Raw genomic sequence first — 24469 nt, forward strand, 5'->3', positions numbered from 1 at the left:
TGTTGTATAAGACTGTTATTGTATAAGTATTATATAACACTATTGTTGTATAACACTAAGTTGTATAACACTATTATACAATATAGTGTGTATAATTAACACACTATATATATATATATATATATATATGATGTATTAATTGTCATTACTTTGTTATATATATATAACACTCATTTTCCTTCAGGAAAATGAGTATCAGAGAAGTGAAAAGATTTGTGAAAAATGACGAAGTTAATTATTTAGTCGGGCATTTATTCAATTTAAACCTCAACATTTTTGCTTAATTAATTAACTAATTAATTAAAAATACCATATCTTAGCAATGTAGGGTTGATGTTGGATGTTTGACAAATCAAAGTTGAATGACTCTACATAGGTGAATATTTCCATCTGTTTTTAAAATTGCACAGAAAGTACCACACTTTTAAAAGAACACACTTAGTAAACAGGTAGACTGAAAAGCAGATACATCACTTCTTCCCGCCAAAATCTGCACTCAGAAAGCAGTGTGTTTAGACAGGATTTATCTGTATATTTCTACCAACCTAGGTGGTCTGGTGAGGAAGCAGGGAGTGGGGTAAATTCTGATAACTGGCTAATGAACAGCTTTGTGCACTGTGCTAGTATGGCAAAGAGGAAAAAGGCTGTATGTAGCACAATTGATCATTCATAGCTTACGGCCTTGTTTGCCCTGAGCTTACTGAAGGCAAGAGAGAAACATGGACCAGCATAGTTATTGCTTCATTGCTTCCCATGCCCTGGAGGCCAGCAGTGCCAGAAAGGTCCCCTGATATGTCACGTGGAAAAAAAAAATGAAAAGAAAGAAAGAAAATGCAACTCACCCTGAAATTGTCATTGCTTTGTTCAGTTGACATAGGAATGCCCAGTTACTATTGTACAATTGAGCAACACTTCCCATTGGCTATATCATAATAATTGACTTTAATTTTTAATAATAAAAATAACATCTGTTTCTGAGTAATAAAATAATTAAAAGGCAAGTGAAGAACAAGTTAGTATCTGTTCCTTCATAGTGTTTACATCCCTCCCTCCTGGGGTAACCAATGTTAACAGCCTGGTGTGCTTTCTTCAGCTTCCTCTATGTATACACTAATAAGTGACTAAAAACAGACAAATAGATATGAAGGCATAGAGATGGTCTGGTTTTGCAAAACTAGAACCAAGTCTATACACACTCATGAAATTGGCTTTTCTCACCTGATAATGTATCATGGACATTTTTCAGGTTAATAAATTTCAGTCTTACTTGTTTTTATATAGCTGTATAATATTCTATAACCTGGATATTGTAACACTAGCATAATCTATCAAAGTAATCTACTAAGCTAACCTACACTTTATAAGGCTGACATTTCTCATTCGTATGGCTTGAAGAGTGGCAACCACGTGTTTCAAATTTTACTGATTTTCTAAGGGCTGTTTTCACTTAAGCATATGGCTCTGATCTACATTTGACTTTGCATTTCACTTCATTAGACGTTCCTGGAAACAGCTACGTTCAAAAGGGATACCACTCAATCTTATGTCTTCATCTAATGGGAATTTGTTTCAATTTTAAAACATGTATACTGTCACATATTGCACTTCCCTTCCTTTTTTTTTCCATTGAACACAATATAAAAGAGACTATTTCTAATTTTGACCAAAGCTAATTATCTGAAAAAGTGTTGGAAAAGAATCTTATTTTCAAAAGGAACATTTCTTTGTGGATTGTTTCAGACCACACATTTCTTTATTTAATGACATGTATTGATTTTTTTTTTTTTACCCCTACAGTCAGTCCACACATAACACAGAACCTAAATTAAAATCAGTGCCTCGCACACTGTTTGAAAATACCTGTAGAACAAAGGTCAAATGTGCAGTTTGCTAGTTAATGGCCTGAGGCAAAGTTAAGGTTAATGTGGCACTAATGAGCAGGCTCACCCCTGTAGAGATGTCTGACCACAGTTGTCAAACAGTAGACATTTAAAATGTCAGTTTCTTGCTCAGCAGAGGAAATGTATAATTACATGTTTCTAGATAAGATCTATTTTCTCTTGCTAATCTGAATCTCTAATCATTTTAGTTTATTCTCAACTAAGTCATCCTATTGGACAAATATTTTTACAACTCTTTAGAACAGAAAATTATTTAGACTTCTATTCTATAGCAATAACAGTTCTCATTGTAAAAGTTTGAAAATACTTACATTTATACAGTTAAATTGCCCAATGGGAGAATTGAAATCTAGTTTCTTGGCCACTTTCTATACAGACTTCGTAATGCATGGAGAGATGGGAGGAGAGAGTGAATATGACAGTAAGAACCAATGCAATGTGTGGCACCAGGCACATTTGTCACAAATGTAAATGTGTTTCAAGCATGTTGCTTTCACATTTGATTAAAAAGAAAAATACAAGGAGTTTTCTAGAGGAGTAACTCCGAAAGCCTTCTCTCTGAACCCCACCTGAACTCATTGCTCATTATGGAAGCTGTGACCTAAGGAACAGCACCATTCGCAAAAGGGAGGATTTTTTTTTCTGACTAAATGATTCCAGGTTTTTTCCTCTTCATAGGAAGTCTTCTTGTTCATGTAGCATGATTTCCCCTCATTAGAAGATTTACTGTGCTTTCTCCACCAAGCTGAAGGAGTTAAGATGGGTGGTAGATTATGGAGCACCAGGGAAAGTAATGGGAAGGAGAAATGGAAAGGGGCACTGATGATATGCTAATATCCTTAGATACCCTCTGCAGACTTTTCTTTTCTGACACATGTTGTTGCATGGTTAATCCTCTTTGTTGGTGATGTTATACTAGCCCTGAGCTGGATGTTCATAGCCATCCATACAATTATTATAGACGCCTCTATTCCTCACTTTTCAGTATCCCTCCAAACCCAACACATTACCATTTAATGTCCCAATAAAAGCACCGGTTCTGAAAGCATCCAACTCTAAAAAGAGTGATTTAAACCTGATGTCAAAACTGGGTCTTCAAAACCAGCTCTCATCTCGTTTACTCATGTTGTAAAAATGTACCTTAAAATGCACCGATTCTGTTCTCCATTATAAAAGGACTTGAAACAAAGACCTTAACTCATTTATAAAAATAAATACTAGACCAAGTATTCAATATTTAAAGAAATCAGATAGTATTGAGGAAATTGAGCAACTGTTCCAAAAGTAGATGTGATATAATTTCTTCTACCTCATACCTTTTATTATAAATATGCAATTATTTGTTCAGTTCCACAAATGTCAGGAAGCATGCTACTGGTTTTTCAATAGAAAAAAGAAATGGAGGACATGATTTGGTCAAGACCAACAAGGAGATTTAGCCAAATTGAATATTTGCAAATCTTATGATTGTAATATAGAATATTCACCCTCAGAATCATTTTGAGCATTTTAGGTCAAATCTTGAATGTTACTCTCTTTTTTGCTGTAAAGTACTTTCTGTGGTCACTAACATTTTAACTATAAATTCCATGACTTGGGGGATAAGAACAGATTGTGGACAATATTTTCCTCTCTCAGTATTAAAAGAACATTAATAAAATACTTTCCTTTTAATAATCTGCCAATAAAAGGGCTTCTTCCTCATTGCTTCTTTTTTTTTTTCTTTTTCTTTGTTTTTTTTTCCTTTTTTATTTTGTGATTTCAACCAGCTATTCCTGGTTACCTCCATCCATGAACTTTTCTGATTGACGGACAATATTGTTCTCACTTGCATTTTCAGTTACTGTATATTTCCCAGTGTTGATATTTGTGTTCCTTGACTCTGGTATAAAACACGGTCTTAGAGTCAGGAAATCTATAATTAATAGGGTTCAGAGAAAATGAAGTATTTTAGTCTTTAATTTTATTCCTATTATTCTAGCAAGTCTTATTGTGAAGGAAAAGAAAAAAGATGTTGAATATTACATGTGACCCAGGTATTATTTTATTCCTAACTTCTGATGGGTAGCATAGAATATTACTGAGCAGGGTTAAATAACTTATAATAATGTTTATTCAATTATGGCATCAAAATATTTTCCATGTGATAGGAAATAAAGTAATGCATCCTTCCATTATTAGTCATATATGTTTATATAAGTAATCACTTACACTGGAAATGTAAACAAACCCAGTGCAATAAAGATTATAAATGCTTTGGGCTTACTCAATTTGCAGGACCTCAAAGTTGTACTGTTTCATTTCTAACTAGATTCTTGCTGAAGGAGGGTAAAACCAAAACAGCAAAAGGAGAACCTTTACCTGCTGATCCTCAAAAGACATCATACAGAATGAATCATATTTTTGAGATCCTGCCTTGATCTGAAAATCTGATTCTACGAATATGGACCTAAACAAAAATAATCGTCCTAAAACTACCTTCAAATTTTCACCAGTTGCACTTCGAAGCAAAAGATTCCACACACGGTTCTAGAGAGCATGGATGGTTCCTGGAAATGGTTGATCTAAATTTATGTCCTGGAGTAAAAATGAAGAAAAAAAAAAAAAAAAAAGCTGTGCCTCTATCAAATGATATAATCCACTCTAGAAACACATTTCTTCTATTTTGAGAACTATGGAGGATTTGGAACCTTGGTCATTTCCATTCAACATACAAACATACAGCTGAATAAAAATATGAATATCTCTTGCTGATAACGCTCCCTAGTTTTCCTTACAATCTGCATCTGCCATTTAGACACTTCCAATGTCATTGACAGGTTTAAACTGTTGAAAATGTCATTTGTTATGCAAACCAAAAGAAAGAAAGTGCTTGGTACTCTTGGCTGAAGATTGACCGCTTCTAAATACAATTAATTTTGATGCTTCTAAATACAATTAATTTTGCTACTTTAGTAAAAGAAATGAGACTTACTCATTATCCTGAGTTAGACCCCAAAGATTCCGCTAAAAATTCTGAGATAGCTTTTATACTCCTATAAAAATCATCAGTTTCCATACGACATTACCTTAAATCTCCCTCACCTTTTCAAGAAAATGAGGGAGGGAAGTAGGAGCTGAATTTGAGGTTCTTTTCAACTCTGTTCAAATTAAAAAAGAATTTTCACTTTTTATGAGAAGAAAAACAAAAGAAAGAAAACATGCTCTCGAATATATTTGACAGGGAGACTTTCGTTTTCTTAGTGGGGGGATATTTGGAGCCATATAAATGAGAAAACTCTACAGTCATGACTATGAACACTACTGAAAAACTTCTAGTTCGTCTAGCAAAGCATCCAGCAAAGCTGTTACTGGGAAATAGAAGGTTTGGGAGAATCAGTTTGAAAACTATCCAATTTAAAGGGCATTCTTTCTATGGCTGCAAAAAATGCATTTTTTAAAAAATTATTTCTGTAGTGAGAAATTTGGAGAGCTTTATTTCTACTCACATTAACTTAAAGTCGACAGACTCCATATTACAGATGTTGCAGGTTAACTTGAGAACCAAAGCATTATGGACCATTAATGTAACTTGAAGAGTTTAGAATAAATGTCATGCTCCCTGAATAAGCCTATCCTCATCCTTGCAAGCTAGCTATAAGAGTTCTAATAACAGCCAGTGATAGCCACAGTAGCTTTCTTTCTAGAATTTCCAGTAATTGTTACCATTTAAACAAAATCTGGGTATCTGTTGGATGCCACACATGGGCATATAGCCACATCTAAGACCAATCAAAATTTTAACTTCTAGTGCATATCAAATAGTTGCAGCCATCCTTCTTTTCAGCACAAATAGTGTTTAATGTTACTTTAATTTTCCGTCATTTAGATTTAGTTTCCGATATTTCATGAAACGGTAATTAATTTTTCCATGAATATCTGGAAACCAAAAGTAAACTCAGTTTGTAAAGACTATTTTTTTAACATTTTGTTTTAGGTGGTGCAAATTGCTTTTCAATGCACAAAATTTTGCATGTATTTGTTTATGAACTTTCTTTCTCTGGGAAGTTTTTATCAAACTCTCAGTGGGATACATGACCCTCAAAGGTTAAGTACCACTAGCCTAAACTTTTGCCATATGTTTGCTCTGCCTTCTGGCATTCCTTCTTCCTGTGTGCCTGGTTTCTGACCCCCTGGGGTCCTGCTCTTCATTATTCATGTAGGTCTTGAGGCCGCTCTGCCTTGTAGCTCACATTACCGCAGTCCCACTCTTGCATGGCCTCTCATCCCTCCAGCCAAAGCCTGGCCTTGGCCTGCCCTGCCCTCAGTGCCCTCACTACCACCACTCACTACGCACTGTTTTAAATTAAATAGAAATGTTCTCATTGAAGGGAGCATGACCTTTATTTTAGTAAATTAAACTTACAGGTAATAAATAATAATGGCACCTCAAAGAAGCATTAACTTCCTTTTAGGAAATGCATTGGAAATTGCTTTCTCCAATCCTATAAATGATGTTAAGTTTTTCTCAAAGAGTTACCTTTTTCCTGACCTCTGGATATTTTCATTCACTGTGTATGTGTACACACAATTTATCACTAGCCCCAGTATATTAATGCTGATTTACCCATATAAACAAGTACACACATGAGGAGTATTGTGCTAAATAAGGTTTAACTATGTAGTTATAAATTCATGAATTTTAAGCTAAACGCATCCTATTTAATATGAATCTATTCCACCTGTCTTAGCAATAATCCTAAATAATGTTTTTTTTTCATTTAGTATGTTTAGATTGTTTTCTGTGTGTCACTAATTATTTTTAACCACTTCACCGTGTTCTTTTGTGATGTATAGGATAACAATTAACTTGCTTTCATAGACAGTCACATCTGGAATTATACTCATACTGCACAATTGAAATTGTTCTCTTTAGTTCCCCACTCTCAATAAACGAAAGTGTTAATGTTCTATGTGATAAAATGCTCACTCAAATGAAGATTTAATAAGCATATTAGAATAAAATGGAACGGCTTGATGATAACAATATTTCAATTAAGTTCTGGAGTGAAAACTTAGGAAACCAACAATTTTAAACAATTTAAATTCTACTTTGTTTCAAACATTAAAAATCCAGTATTTCTAAACATTCTCCTTTCCCCACCTTCACATCAAAATCCTTTCTGATATTAAAAATATTTTACTTTTATGAAGCACCCAAGATAGTCTCTTTTAGCCCAATACATACATATGCGTGTAGCCAATACCTTTAAATGGTGCATTCTTAAATGAGAGGCTTGGTTAATTGGAATGCTTGCTGGAGAACAGATGGGGCACTGGTGTTGAGACTCTCTGTCTTAATTTATTGTCCTGGGGTTTTCCTAATTACTCACTTAATTGGCACAGCCACACCACTTTGAAATAATAATGTACAGCTAATTACCACTGATTTAAGCTTGCTAATAGCTTATTCTTACCAGCTAACATCAAGAAATCAAGCAGAGAACAGGAACCGCCATAGGGAATTCACTCTGCCTGGGCTGGTTTAGAAAATTATGTGAGTGCAATGTCCTTTACAACGGGGCAGATTTGGTTCCTGTCCCAAAACACTAAATAGTTATGCTTTGCTAGATTAGTGAAGGAGCAGTAGCTCTCTGCCTTTCTCAGCTTTTGGAGATTTTTATAACTAGTATGTATTAATAATTCAAGGTCTCCATTAGCTAATTATTAGTACGCTACATAAATAGAAAAATAGGGTAAAAGAATAAGTATAATCACATCTCCAAAATACCATCCAAAGAACTCAGCACTATGGTTTAGCTCTCCTCCTTCCCAGCTGAAAGACAGACCTCGTCATGAGCAACCTTTGCACAACTCTTAGATCCAGGGACAGATTTTAAGGAACATTTCCTTCTTCGAATGTTAGAAATAGAGCAAGGAAAAGGCAATGTATTAAGCAGAAGGTTTCTTTATGAAATAAATATAGAGAAGGAAAGGAAAGAATATACAAACAAAATTTGGGGGAGGTGTAATTTTTTTAGGAACTTGGTACTTTATTGAGAAATATCCATACTGAGGATAAGATACTATGCGTCTGCCTTACTTTATACTTATTCTGCATTTATTATAGGTACACTTTCAAACATCTTGAAGTCAGGCTCCCTAGAAGCGGTACCTGAGACAGGAACTGGGGATGCAGTCAATTCATTCAGGGACTGCTCTTAAGGGAAAGGTAGTGAGGGAAACCAGACAGAGTGGGTAAGAAGATGGTAAGTAGGAATATGCTCTCATCTTCAGCCAGACACCACAGGGAGTGCTGAAGCATGAAATCACATGTTTGGTCTCACCAGCTTGAATAACAGGTAAGCCTTTTATGCCCCAGTGTCAGTCAGCCACTGCCTGTGAGCCGCTGCCAAGAGGATGAGGCAGGTGTGAATTTAACCCCCTACCCCAGGTGGATGAAATGGTATGGTAGCCAGTCTCTAAGATGACCCCCAATAATCTTTCCTTTTATGCTTTGTGTATTCCCCCTCCACAGAGTAGAACTGACCTATGTAACCTACAGGTTTCTGCATAAATGATAGTGTGGGACTTCTTACGCTAGATTATAAAAGACACTGTAGCTTTTCTGCTTTGCTCTCTCTTGGATTGCTGGTCCTGAAGGAAACCAGCCAAAATGTTATGAGGAAACTCAAGCAGTCCTATGGGAAGTCACTGTGACAGGAAACCAAGGTCTCCTGCCAACAATGATGTAAGTGAGCCATCTTGGGAGATGATAACTCCAGTCCCACAGAAACCTTTACAGGACCACAGACCCAGCTGGCATCCTGACAGCAATCTCCCTGTGGACCTTGAGTCAAAAACCCCATAGCTCAGCAACTCCTAAATTCATGACCCCCACAAATTTGCATAATAAATGTTTGTTGTTGCTTTAAGCCACTAAGTTTTAGCACGATTCACTAGGTAGCAGTAGCTCCTAGTTGTTGAGGGCAATTCCCCAGAGAATAGGGCAGCTGTGAGTTCTCAGCAGCCAGGACTGAGCATCCAGTAGGCAGATAACATGGCCAAGTAAAGGGATGGGAGTAGGGCACCACTGGGAGCAGCATCCACTCCCTCAGTTACCTCTCCTGCTAAATTCTACTAAGGCCAAGTAAAGGGATGGGAGTAGGGCACCACTGGGAGCAGCATCCACTCCCTCAGTTACCTCTCCTGCTAAATTCTACTAAACCGCCCACATTACTTACTTACACAATGGGATGTCATGGCTTCAATATTTATAGTTTTAAAGATGGCAGCTGGCAACAACTTAGAATTCTAGTCCTAGTGTAGATATTCTTCAAAAATGAAGATATGTTCAAACAAAAGCTGAGAGAATTCATCACTAGTAATAAGCAATAAAAGAAGTACTAAGGCTAAAGCAAAAATGATTGAAGATGGACACATGGAACTGAGAAGAAAAAGAGCATTAGAAAGAATAAAATATCTGAGGAATTATAGCAAACATGAACTCTTTAAATACAATAATAATGATGTCTTAGGGATTGTTAAAATGTTGGTAGAAGTACGATATTTGTTGACAAAAGCAGCACAAAAGATAGAGAGTAATGGAATAAAACTGTTTTCAGACATGTTGTTCAATGAAGTGGTAAAAGTTCTAACTGGAAGTAGATAGCCAAAATTAAAAATGCATATTGTGATGCTATGATAACCACCAAAAATAATTCAGAAATGGAAATCCAAAAAGCTATGAGTATAAAAATAAATAAGTAACTGTAAAACTCAAAAAAAGGAAATAAAAGATAAAGAATTAAAAAAAAAAAAACACGAGAAAAAACAACTAAGGGGTAAAGAGAAAACAAAGATCAAGATGGTAACCTTAAACTCAACTACTTCACCATAGTATGTAAAAATGAACTAAACATTCCAATTAAAAACAAAACCAGATTAATCATCACATAATAAATATTGCTGGCTAGCCAAAATAAAAAAAGAAAGGTAGCAGCTCAAATTATTTATAAGTCAACAATGGTTATATAAACATAACCTCCAAAAAACTGTTTGAATAATGGAAAGCTATATAAATTAAATTCTTATTCTGTAACAAAAACCTTAAAAACAACTTTTAGTTAGGGTGCCATAAATCTAACATAATTTTAAACAAAAATTTTATGAGATATATCACTAAAGAAACTAAATCTAAAGTAAACCATGACATAATTTTTAAAGACTAAGGCTTATTTAGCTGTAAAAATGCATTTAAAATTTTTAACAAACATAGAATAGTATTTATCTTCATTTACATTGGCGAAATCACTGATTCATTTTACAATTTCTATTTTTGCAGCTACTAGAGCAATTATATGAAACTATAGAAACTGCTAAATTCTTTTGTTCCACAGTTTTTTTTCTGTTGCTTTTTTTTTTTTATCTTTTTAAATTATTTTTTTTCAGCTTCAATATTATTTATCAGTTTCAGGTGTACAGCATACTAGTTAGACATTTGTATAATGGTTGCAGTGATCCCCTCGATTAATCTGGTACCCACCTGGCACTATACATACATAGTTGTTACACATTATTGACTATATTCTCCACTGTTGTTTTTAAAATAGTTTTAAATCAGTTTAAATTTATAGAAAATAGTTTTTGCTATAGTATTTTCTCACTGGTACTGCTCAAAGTAAATGAAGAAAGAAAACAGAAGAAAAACTTTCGTGGATATAATGCTAATTCATTAAAAATAACTCAGGAAATGTTAATTTTTTAACTTCAATTTTTAAAGAATTGCACAAAATACTGGCTTTGTTTATGATTTGAATGGTTCAATTGAAAAATCATTTTTTTCCTTGTCTACTATTTTTACACTAAACTTTGTTCTCATTTTAATTAATGAGTCATAACAGGAAAGCCAAACAAGTCAATAACTCTTCTTGGCAAATTATGTTTTATCTCTATCTGGATAATCACTACATATACTGTGCACTATAATAAAAATTATCTATGATTAGTATATTAAATGGCAAAAAAAAAAAAAAAAAAGATTTAAAACTTAAGTATCATTAGCTCTCATGAAAATTTTGCCTGAAAAAGTTTTAACTATATTCTTTTAATTAGGAAAACACAATTAAAAAAAAAACAAACACTTTTCATAAACTTTAAATAAAAATAGTATAAATATATGTGTATTTATATGCATTCATACCCAAACACACACATTTTCTCAGATACAGAAAGTTAGACTAAGCATAACTTTCAATTCCTGATATACTATAATAATTTAGCCTTGAAAAAGAATATTTACTTATTTTATCTCATTTTTTTCTTCATCACTCACCCCTTTTGCTGTCCTTTCATAAATAATCTTTCTAATGTATTTAATATAAGTACTTTGCCATATCCTCTTCTTTAAAAATATATACTGATTAAAAATTGTCATTATATATGGATGACATGATACCACATAGAGACAATCCCAAAGATACCACCAAAAAACTATTAGAACTGATAAATGAATTTAGTAAAATAGCAGGATACAAAATTAATATTCAGAAATCAGTTGTATTTGTATATACCAATAATAAAATATCAGAAGGAGAAATTAAGAAAACAATCCCATTTACAATTGCTTCAAAGACTGTAAAATACTTAAGAATAAACTTAACCAAAGAACTGAAATATCTGTACTCAGAAAATTATAAGACACTGAAGAGAGAAACTAAAGAAGATACAAATAGGTGGAAACACATACCATGCTCATGGAGAGGAAGAATTACTATTGTTAAACTGTCCATACTGCCTAAGGCAATATACAGATTCAACATAATTCCTATCAAACTACCAAGGACATTTTTCACAGAAATAGAACATATAATCCTAAAATTTATATGGGACCAATAAAAGACCCTTACTTCTCGGCAATCTTGAGAAATAAGAACAAAGTGGGAGGTATAATGACACCTGACATAAATTATACTGCAAGCCTACAGTAATCAAAACAGCATGGTACTGGCATAAAAACCGACACATAGATCAATGGAACAGAATAGAGAGCCCAGAAATAAATCCACGCCTATATGGTCATTTAATCTATGACAACGGGAGCAAGAATTTACAGTGGGGTAAAGACAGTCTCTTCAATAAATGGTGCTGGAAAACCTGGAAAGACACATGCAAAAAAATGAAGCTGGACCACCTCCTTACCATATACAAGAATAAATTCAAAATGGCTTAAAGACTTAAATGTAAGATCTGAAATCATAAAACTCCTAAAAGAAAATATAGGAAGAATGTCTACAGACATTAACCGGAGTAAGATTTTTACAGGTATATCCCCTCAGGCAAGGAAAGTAAGAGAAAAAATAAACATGAGGAATTACATCAAACTAAAACTTGTTTTCACAGCAAAGGAAACCATCAATAAAACAGAAAGGGATCCTCCTGAATGGGAGAAGGTATTTGCCAATGATATATCCAATAAGGGGTTAATATCCAAAATTTATAAAAAACTCACTCAACTCAACTCCAATAAAACAAACAACCCAATCAAAAAATGGGCAGAAGACATGAAGAGACATTTTTCTAAAGATGATATACAGATGGCAAACAGACATATGAAAAAATGTTCAACCTCACTAATCATTAGAGAAATACAACTAAAAACCACAATGAGATACCACCTCACCCCAGTCAAAATGGCTATCATCAATAAATCAACAAACAACAAGTGCTGCCAAGGATGTGGAGAAAAGGGAACCCTTGTACACTGTTAGTGGGATTGCAGATTGGTGCAGTCACTATAGAAATCCGTATGGAGGTATCTCAAAAAACTAAAAATGGAACTACCTTATGACCAAGCAATTCCATTCGTAAGTGTCTATCTGAAGAAATCCAAAACTCTAATTCAAAAAAATGTATTCATCCCTATGTTTATTGCAGCACTATAGACAATAGCCAAGACATGGAAATAACCAAAATGCCCATTGGTAGACTATTGGATTAAGAAACTGTGGTACATTTATACAATGGAGTATTATGCAGCCATAAAGAAGAATGAACTCTTACTATTTGCAACAATATGGATGGACCTAGAGAACACTATGCTTAGTGAAATAAGTCAGATAAAGAAAGACAAATACCATATGATCTCACTTATATGTGGAATCTAAAGAAAAGAATAAATGAATGAACTAATCAGGAACAGCCTCAGAGATAAAGAGAAAAAACTGAGGGTTGCAAGATGAGAGGGTGGGTGGAGATGAGGGCAAAAGTGAGGGGATCAGAAAGCACAGTTGGTGACCACAATACTGCCATGGGGATACGAAAGTCAGTTTGGAGAATATAATCAATAAAGTTTTAAAGATTTTGTAGGGTATCCAATGGACACTTGTCTTATTAGGGAGACCACTTCAGGGATGGTGTAGGTGTCTATCTGATCACTGCACTATATACCTGAAGCTGAACAATAATGAATGTCAACTATAATTACATATATTTACAAGAAGTGGAATACAGCGTTAGGAATAGAGACAGTGGAAATGTAACAGCTGTATGCGATATCAGAGGGGTAGTAGACTGGGGGATGGGGGTTATCACTGTGTGAGGAATATAAATGATAAATGTCTAACTATTACATCGTTTTGTACACCTGAAATTAATTTAAAAATTAATTTTAAAAAAGTAGAAACTATCTTGTTCTATTGGAGATAAAAAAGATTTTTTAAAATTTTTTTCTCTCTCTCTCTCTCTCTATATATATATATATATACACTAATTTTTACGTATCAGTTTGTAATTTATAACAATGGCATTGCACTATTATTCTCATTCTATTTAATACTTTCTATAATTACAATATTTTTTATGTGAGACAACATGTGTTTTTTTCCCTACTGACTGCTTCATAATGTTCCAAAATCTTACATTTTACTTTTCCATTTTTCTTGTTATGGATATATAGCTTGCATCTAACCCTCAGCTACCACAAATATTTAAGAATGTCCCATTTGGATATGAGGAAGATTTTTTTCTAAAATACATGCTAAGAAAGTAGACAGGTGCATAGAGTATACGAATTTTACCAGGTACAGTAAGCTTCTTGCTAGAATGGCTGTACTAGTGTACCATAGTATCGTTCACATAGAAATTCTAATCCTATCAACAGAGCAACCATTGGAATGGAGTTCATAAAGGGAGACATAAATAGCATTATAAACATATCTTTGTTCGACTCTATTTATTCAATTTAACTGCAATCAAAATTCAAGAAAAAGATTATAAGGCCGGCCCGGTGGCTCAGGCGGTTAGAGCTCCACGCTCCAAACTTCTAAGGCTGCCAGTTCGATTCCCACGTGGGCCAGTGGGCTCTCAACCACAAGGTTGTCAGTTCAATTCCTCCAGTCCCACAAGGGATGGTGGACAGTGCCCCCTGTAACTAAGATTGAACACGGCACCTTGAGCTGAGCTGCCTCCCTGACGGCTCAGTTGGTTGGAGCTCCATCCTCTCAACCACAAGGTTGCCGGTTCAATTCCTCGACTCCCCCAAGGGATGGTGGGCTGCACCCCCTGCCACTAGCAATGGCAACTAGACCTGGAGCTGAGCTGCACCCTCCACAACTAAGACTGAAAGGACAACAACTTGAAGCTGAACAGCACCCTCTACAACAAAGATTGAAAAGACAACAACTTGACTTGGAAAAAAAGTCCTGGAAGTACACACTGTTCCCCAACAAAGTCCTGTTCCCCTTCCCCATTAAAAAAAAGAAAAAATCTTAAAAAAAAAGAAAAAAGAAAAAAAGAGTTGCTGCAACAAGGAAGGAAGGAAGGGCTCCCAGCCATCTTTAAAAAAAAAAAAAAAGAAAGAAAGAAAGAAAAAAGAAAAACATTATAAAATTTATTTTAAAAAACAAATTCCACAAATATCTAAGAGAACGTTGAAAAATAAGAGTAAATAAAATGGCTTACACAATTTTACAGAATTCTTCAAAGCAAAAACAATAGGAAACAAAAGAATATCATATCCCTGGGGAATTGTTAAACTTAGAGCCATTAGCAAAGACATGAAAAATACAGTGGTAGTGATCCTAACACCTCAACATTCTCCTCACTTGTTCTGGTCTGTATTCAGTGAGGTGGACTCAGGGAATGGTTGGCTTATTGCAAACTGAGCCAGAGGGTAACTCCAATTACTTCCTCCTTTGTATACAGTGTCCACTAGAGCAAATCAAAACATGTGCTTGCACCTGCCATCCAGCTAACACTTTGGCATATGCATTTTTATCTTTACCAGTCAGTAAGAACAATTAGAAATATTTCACTTTCAGCTGGCACGAGCCCCTTCACTGTTAGACCTCAGGGCACATCTTATATTCCATGACTGACAGGAGCCTTAATTATCTGAACATCCTGCAGATAACCATACTGATAATAACATTTTGATCACATCATCTTAGATGCCTTAGTAGACATATGCATGCCTCTGGTGGGACAAAATATTGACATTTCTTGTGTTTTTTTTAATCAGCAGGGTTTCTTAATACCTAGTAGTCTAGATCTTATATGGATACTCTTCTAATATAAAAGGTAAATTTCTGCACTCAAGATGATGTAGCACTCAGGAAGAGGCACAAAAATTTGCATATTTTCAAAATATACTACACACTTGGGTGTGCTGCTCTAACCCGTTTGTATAGTAGCCCGAAAGAGCTTTTGTATGACAAACTTTCTGTAGCTTGGTGTTTTGCAAGCTGTTCTGACATTTAGTCCAGATGAACCAGCTCATCCATTCACTGGTGTCTGACGTACTGGTGGCAAATAAACGTACTCTACAGAGACCAAAAAACCCCATTTGGAGACTCATAGTATAGACATCAAGGGTTTTGGAGTAACGTCATTCTTTTTTTGCTGAAAATTGTCTTATTTGGTTGATTGGTTGGTTGGTTTACAACTGGATGTGGATAGAAACTATTCAGTTGACCATGAGCTTGCAAGTAACTACAACCTGAAGTGTCCACGATGAACTAAGTTCTATATGATCTGCCATGCTGTAAGACCAGGCTTGCATAGAAGTAATATATTATCAAGTGAAAGTGATCTGTTGGAAATCAGTCTCAAGCAGATGCAAAAATCACAAGAAAGATTCATGGAAAGAAGCCCAGACTCACTCAGCACCCACTCCTTCTACATTTCCCCACCTACTGTAACTGAAATGTATGACCTCATGGGGAATGATCAGTTGATGAAGGATAAATAAAATTCAGGTCTAGTTTATGGTTATGTCTGATATATAGGCATCAGGTAGAAATGTACTGCCACAGCAATTAAGCTCCATTCAGGAACGGAAATTTTAAAAATTATAAAACTGAAATGCTTAAGTGGGCTCATTTGCAGTATCTCTGGTTGTTCACTTTGCATGGCATGAGACAGGCTGGTGATAGGTGTACCCTGATTCATGGGCAATGGCTAATCGAGAATGGCTGGTCAGGGACACAACAATAAGGAGTTTGCAAGACTGGTAACAAGAAGGTCTATTCAATGGCCAGAATTGATACATATAAAACTTTCTACTCATCTGAGAGATCGGCCGATGATGAATCTACCCTTATGTGGGGGCAGTGGCTAACGGTGGCTGGCTGGCTGGTAAGGGACATAGAAATAATGAGTTTGCAAAATTAATGACAAAGAGTTCTAGTCAATGTCCAGAATAGATACTTACAAAACTTTCCACTCATATGAGCCCCTCACTCTTCCTGAGCCATTTTGTAATATTTTACCTGCATTGGCCTTAGTTTTGCAGGTGAATAAACCAGGTTACGTGCTGGGTTTTGTTTTGGTTTTCCAATAACTGGGTTATTTTGTTGGTGAAACAGACATGACCCTTAAAAACTTAAAATCTCCTTAGCCGGGTTTTATTATAGGATCCACCCTAGCCAAAGTGTATTGATTGCTCAAAGGCAAGAAATGATTGCTGATCACTGTAGATGTTAGAGAAAAACACCAGCAAAAGCCCAGATGATTATCTTGTCAGATGGGAGAGAATGGGACAATTAGGAAAGCTTTCCCAAAAACAAATACAGTTTCCATTACAGAGAGTAAAGTTATGTAAAATACTGAATTCTCCATAAGGTATTATTAGAAATAATTATTTGAATCAATAACTGAATATGGAATTATCAATTTAAGTTCACTGCAAAACCACACACTTAGAATCTAGTATTTGCCAGATCATACACTGGTCAACTGAACACGAAACTAAATAAAATTTCCTCCAGTTTTAAGAATGTTTTAGTTCAAATTGCCAATTATCAAACAAAGGGACACTAATGAAGGCTTTAATTTAAACTGTGAACTAATGATGGACATACTGGTAAAAATGTGAGTTATAAAAGAAAGCCATTACATGCTTATCATTTTGCATCAACAGATACCCATTTTAAGCATTCCAGGTAAAAGTAAAAACTTCCTTTTGAAAACTTCTTTGTATCAACTATTTTTGTAACAAAGGCTTATCCTTCAGTAATACTCATCATATCATTTACATGTATACTCTTTCGGTCGTACATTGTCCATACAGTATCCACTACTCGCTACATGGATTTAGACTAAAATTAGTTAAAATTAAACAAAATGAAAAATTCAGTCCTCACACTAGCTACATTTTAATTTATGTTATTTTATTGTGGTAAAAAGACTTACCATGAGATCTACCCTATTAACAAAATTTTTAGTATACATTACAGTATGGTTGGCCATGGGGTGGGGAAATGGGAGTTACTAATCAATGGGCATAAAGTGTCAGTTAAGCAAGATGAGTGGGTCCTAGAGATCTACCTGTTCATCATTCAAGTGCACAGTGATCATATGTGTTTAGTCTCTGCCATAGTGCATTATAAAAAATGTTTCTTATCACAGAAAATTGCATTGGTCTCAAAAAGTTGAACCTATCTTCCTAGTTAATGGAATAAGGAGAACCACTGAATTTTAAAGGAAATTAATGTTGATCTTTGGTTTTTTCAATAGTGAATTTTGCTCTACTTAATTGCATGTATTCTATTCTGTTGTAAAATTAATGGCTTACTTTCTTTTCTTTTTCTGGTTGTAAAACAAATGTCTTACTTTCTTCTGTTGGCAAGAGTCTCTTCTTCGTTTCTTGCAGAGATCTTCATTCCATGCTTCTCTTTGCTCTCATCAAAAGAACAACGGGGGCTTTGTGTGGGTGTCCTGCTTGGACGGCCACAAATCTTATTCACCTTTCAAATCGAAAATATTAAAAGACAATTAGAAACCACACTCCAACTATTCTGAGAATGTAATGTTTACTAGAGAAAAAAATAATGACATGTTCTAACTTACCCCTCTATATTAATATTTAAGACATATGTTTGTCAATTTTTCAAACAGGGAAGATCAAATTATTTGTGCAAAATGACAACCAAAATAAATCGATGCTACACACATTTATATAGTTTGTATGTATTCATGTGCAAAATACATGAATAAAAATACGTATGTAAAATCAGCGAACTATGTTAATAAAACACCCTGCTTGTATATAAGACTACTTAACTAAAGAGGATATTATTTATGGATTATATTCATATGTATGACTAATCACATACTTGTACTGATTTTTTTCTTAATGAAAATATTTGCTATTGAATATGTAGTCCATTTCTAAATTAGTTCTAAGGTTACTTTTCTTCTTAAGGTCCTTTCTTAGAAATGACAATGAAAAATTTTATATGAGGATCTCATTTGGTAATAGTTCTATATTTTATCCCTCAATCTGGTTTTAATTTCAAGGGTGTTTTTATAATCCTTTTTTTTAAATCATTTATCCAAATAGAAAATCCATTGTTTTTAAAATACATGTTTAGCAATGGTCTTTGTATAATTTACATAATCATCATTGAAAAATTGAATAATTAATTGGACACATTACTGTGGAAAATGTCAAAAAAGACTCATTGATATCTATCTAATAAACTTACAGAGGCAGAGTAGTATACCTGAAAAAACATAAACTATTGCCTGGAAATGAGGAGACTTTGGTTTTTATCCTAATTTTTTCTCCTTAAGTGCTGCGATCTTAAGAAAAGTGAGAGTGGAGGCCAGATTGCTCAGTTAGTTAGAGCGTGAGCTCTCAACAACAAGGTTGCTGGTTCAATTCCTTCATGGGATGGTGGGCTGCGCCCCCTGCAACTAAAGGTTGAAAACAGCAACTGGACTTGGAGCTGAGCTGCGCCCTCCACAACTAGACTGAAGGACAACGACTTGGAGCTGATGGGCCCTGGAGAAACACACTGTTCCCCAATATTCCCCAATAACATTAACAACAAACAAAATCACTTAAAAAAAAAGTGGCAAAATTTCCTTGATCTTGATTCCCTTATAGGTAAAATGAAGAATTTAGAGCAAACTGCCAAAAGTCCTTATGGTTCTAAATTTCTTTGATTTTCCATGCAATGAGCATTATAACAGTTATGCACCAATTTGTTTATTTAACCCATATTTATTTTGCTTCTAACTTTTGCAAAGAACATGCATCAGATATGATAAAACATGAGAGACTAAATTTTCCCCTAAAAGAGCTGACATTTTAAAAGAAAAAACAAAATCTTCCCAAACATCAAAATATAAGGCATGTGTGTCAAAAAAGTGAGACAGACAAGGTGTTATGGAGATCTAGAAGAAGGTGGGATTTTTTTTTTTTCTAGATGTGGGTGACGGGTGAAGAAAGAAATCAGGAAAGATTACTCCCTGGGATGAGAGTTGGAGCACATGTTGGGCCTGAGTATACCGAGGTTTATTTCAATTCAACCTAATTATAAATATACAAAAATTTATTGCAACCACATTCTGATAGATGCTAGAGATACAAATGCATGTGAATAAGGTGTAACCAGTGTACACAGTTAAGACTAAAGTCAAACATGTAAAATAGCCGTTGTAATACAACATGACAAGGGCAACCAGAGAAATACATAGAAGAAAGTAACCCTGTAATACTTAGAAAAAGACAGATTAACTATACTTGGGGTGCTCAGGAAAGAGCTTCAGGTGGTCATGTCTAAACAGCAAGTTAAAGGATGAACTAGAGTTTGTCAGGTGGATAAAGGGGAAAAATTCCAGGAGAGAATAGAAATTAAAAGAAGTGTACAACAACTTATCATGTTCACAGAGAACAAAAAGTAGAGTAAAACAAAGTGGTACAGCAAGAGATGTGACATAAAAATGCCATGCTATACATGGTGATGGAAGTTAACTAGTATTGTGGTGCTCATTCCACAATACATACAAATATTGAATCGTTATGCTGTACACCTGAAACTAATATAATCTTACATGTCAATCATATCCCAATTTTCTTTTAAAGCCATAATATGACTTGGATACCAAACTAAATACTTTACTTCAGCAAATAAAAAGAGGGCAAAAGATTCCAACAAGGAAAACAGTAGCTTAAGATTTCCACAAGAGAAAATATCTTCATGACAGCAGTATGCAGGGAGGGAGACTAAAGAAGGTCCTTCAGTAGAACAATGGAGAAATGCTGAGCCCAGTCAGTGTCAGAAGGGATGAAAAGAAAAAAGCATATATAAGAGGTACCCAGGAAGAAGAGATAGTAGTAGCATGGAGATTGATTAGATATGTAATGTTGTCAGAACAAAGAATGATGATGACAGCTAGAAGAAAAATCCTGAGAGGTAAGTGAAAGAAAGCATGGGGCTGGCATAGAAAATGGATAAAAAAAAAAAAATGATTTGACTGGAAAGAAGGAGACATGAAGGGTAATAGTAAAAGGAAATTAAGTTTGAAGGGTAGGTTGGAGTTAGATCTAGGAGGGTTCTAAATGTCAAGGAAGTTTTACTTATTAGACAAAAGCCCCTGATGGCTGTTGAATGGAAACACAAAATACCAGAGCTGATATTTAGGAAATGAATCTGACAGCACTCTATAAGTTGAACGACAGAGAGCAAGAGAGAGAGAGAGAGAGAGAGAGAGAGACAGAGAGAGAGAGAGACAGAGACAGAGGAGAGAGAGACAGAGAAGAGAGAGAGAGAGACAGAGAGACAGACAGAGAGAAGAGAGAGAGAGACAGAGAGAGAGACAGAAAGAGAGAGACAGAGAGAGAGACAGACAGAGAGAGAGAAGAGAGAGACAGAGAGACAGAAAGAGAGAGACAGAGAGAGAGAAGAGACAGACAGACAGAGAGAGAAGAGAGAGACAGACAGAGAGAGAGAGACAGAGAGAGAGAGAGAAAGAGAGAGAGAGAGAGAGAGAGAGAGAGGGAGAGAGAGAGAGAGAGAGAGAGAGAACGTCCCATGAAAGGCAGGTAGACTGTTAATAGAGCCCTGAAGCAGTCCTAAGGAAAGACATTTGCATTAAGAACTACAGTAGTGACAGTGCCCGTGAAGAGAAGGTTTCATGAATCACATGCTGAGAGAAAAGAAGTAAAACCAATAGGACTAAATCTAGAACACTGACAACACTAAATGCTGACAAGGCTGTGGAGCAACAGGGACTCACTCTCATTCATTGATGGGGGAAAGCAAAATGGTACCGCCACTTTGGAGACAGTTTGGAGGTTTCCTACAAAAAAAAAAAAAAGATCTTACCATATGATCCAGCAATCATACTCCTTGATATTTAGCTAAAGGAGTTGAAAACTTATATCCACACAAAACCCTGCACACAGATGTTTATAGCAGCTTTATGCATAATTGCTAAAGATTGGAAGCAACCAAATCGTCCTTCAGTCGGTGAACGGATAAAGTGTGGCACGTCCAGAACAACAGAATACGATCCAGTGATAAAAAGAAATGAGCTATCAAACTGTGAAAAGACATAAAGAAAACTTAAATATCTATTACTAAGTGAACGAAGCCAATCTGAAAAAAGCTACATACCGTATGACACCAACTATACGACATTCTGGATAAGGTGAAACTATGAGGACAGTAAAAAGATCAGGGTGGGCCAGGGGTGGCGGTGGGGAGGGACACATAGGCAGAGCACAAAAGATTTGTAGGGCAGTGAAACTACTCTGTATGATACGATAATAGCGGATACATGTCACTTTACATTTGTCCAAACCCATAGAATGTACAACACCAAAAGTAAACTGTAATTTTTGGCTGATAATGATGTATCAATAAAGGTTCATCTATTGTAATAAATGTACCACTCTGGTGGGGGTATTGATAACAGGGGAGACTGTGCATGGGAAATATTTGAAGGTTCAGCTCAATTTTGAAGTGAACCTAACACAGCTCTAAAAACATGAAGTTTATTTTGAAAAGGAAAATCAACAGGGCTTAGCAAATTATTGAAAGTGAGAAGTTAGGGAAGTGTAAGGCCAAAGTGTTAAAAGGTTCAAAGAGAATTTGCAAACACTGAAGGTGAAAAATAGTGACAGTGGACTGTAAATATATTAGCAAGGTGCTAAAATATTCATTAAAAATGAGAAAAGCATCTTCATTGTCAACAACTCCTATAACAAGAACCGAGGCAAGATGATATAGGCTGACGGTGAAAATGTTAAGAGTAAGTTTGTTTAGTGATACTACAGGATATTTTGAAATAAAAGCGTAAAAGGGAAACAGACTGCAATCATGATCCAACATGAGTAGCCATAGGCTCTAGACGGTTACGGGACTTCTTTGGTTCCCAGTTTTCTCATCCTTGAAACTGCAGAGAATAAAACCACTTTGCAGTTAGGAGGTTAAGGGAAATCTTATCTCACCCCATCCCTCCCATGTTGGGCCTAAGACCAAATCTGCTATTAAATGTTTCCTAGGAAAGCAGATGTAAGCTGCAAATACCAGCCTCACAAGATCTTTATTCCCATTATCATCTTTGCAAATTGTTTATAAATACAAATGGAAACTTAAAAGCCATAGACTTTTAAGTTATCTTTTATTGTACCCAAAGGTACAAACGTATGTAGCTGATTTCAATAAATACAAATAAATTTCAAAGCCCTTATATTTGTTGACTTGCTGTCAGGAAGCTCTACTTCACACTTTACTGAAAGGAAATGGAAAACCGTCTGTGAACAGCAATTAGCCTTGCACCTTAGCTCCCCTGAGGTGAGCCGATTTGGGTGGCACATTTCAATAACTAGCACCTTTTTGCTATTGAAAAAATCCTCACTCTTAAACTTTGACAATTTTTCATCTTTGACTTATACTGCAATTTCCTCCTTATTCTCCTCCCTGGTCTCAACCATTCGTTCTCCTCTGCAATCAGTCTGAAGTGTCTTGGGAAAAAAACTATTTTCCTCCCTAATGCTTATCTACTCCTGCTGTAAATTCCATCTCTGGCTTCCCACTGATTTTCAAGTTTCCATCTCACCTTGAAATGACTCTTTTAGTTGCTCCTAACTTGTACCACTTCTCCCACTCTGATCAAGTATTTGTTTTAGGAACTTGTCACTTAGCACACAAAAGTATAAATTTTTCTTAGAGCCTCCGAGTGTCTGTTCACTCAGTCTTATTCAAATCTTCAAATATTGAAAGCTTTTCGCTAATAATCTCAAAGTTTTTCGCGTATAAAGAACTTAAGTTGTTTATTTTCATATAACTCCCATAAGGAGAGCCTCTTTTTCTTTTGCAATGGTCTTTTAAAATCTGTATTAATAATAAATATTGAAAGGAAAAATGTTTAGAGTATTACCAACTGAAAAGCAACAAATATGGAGGTATGAATGTTTATAATTTATAATAAACATGAATTATGTTTATTCATGGCAAAGGTGGACTCTGTATCACCGTGTATGTTACAGTGATTTTAGACTAATAGAACTAAGTTATATTGAAGACATTTGAAGCCCCAAAGAGGAAAATATCTTTGATAAGACTGTGTCTAATTAGTGGAAGAATCTACCTACCACTGAATCAATAGTTTCTTCTTTAGGCTTATCAGAGGTCTTCCTATTCATGTATTCATATCTATTGTCAAGGATTCACATTATGTAAGTGTCCTACATAAGTAGAATAATGTGGGTTGAAAATGATCTAGGTATATGAAGAGGCAATAGAATCCCATTTTTCTCTATGTATGTGGAAATGGGTGAGAGGAAACATGGTATTTATTCCCTTTAAGATTCCGGGGAATTAATGGCGACAGGGATAAAGGAGGAACTACAAGGACATTAGACAGCTTAATTTCTGACCTCGTATAGGAAGAAAAACAGAATTGATTTAAGAAAAGAAGTCCTACCACGATACACATCTCCCAAGTTCCAATTTTGTGAGATAGTAATGGCAGATTTTTCTTTAGTCTACAGAAATTTAGATAACATTGTGAAAAAGAATAGTTGGTCACTTCCTCTCTATAAACTATCACAGCAAATTTGGTATGATCAAATACCTGATTAACAGAATTGGAAAAGCAAAGTTGTGTCAGGTTTCATCATGAATTTTACAATTAATACGTTACATATTCTTGGATTTATGAATTCTCAATATTTTCTCCCAAAAATTAGTTTCAATATAAAAACACTTTTCATATTACTATTGATTTGTAGTCGCACCAGAAATCCATGGCTCAAATTAAAACCTTTCATAATCCACATTTATTTTTAAAACTGC

The 24469-nt window shown here is 35.1% G+C and overlaps 1 protein-coding gene across 1 annotated transcript in view; it reads right to left on the minus strand.

The window, feature by feature from the left end:
• GPC5 (glypican 5) overlaps positions 1 to 24469 on the minus strand; it is a 1240359-nt gene that overhangs the window by 938433 nt on the left and 277457 nt on the right. Inside the window, exon 4 of the mRNA XM_081046138.1 lies at positions 17991 to 18124. Coding sequence (XP_080902264.1) covers positions 17991 to 18124 — 134 coding nt within the window. The remainder of the gene's footprint in view (positions 1 to 17990; positions 18125 to 24469) is intronic.

Source organism: Rhinolophus hipposideros, assembly GCF_964194185.1.
Source record: "Rhinolophus hipposideros genome assembly, chromosome: 4".
Lineage (NCBI taxonomy): Eukaryota > Metazoa > Chordata > Mammalia > Chiroptera > Rhinolophidae > Rhinolophus > Rhinolophus hipposideros.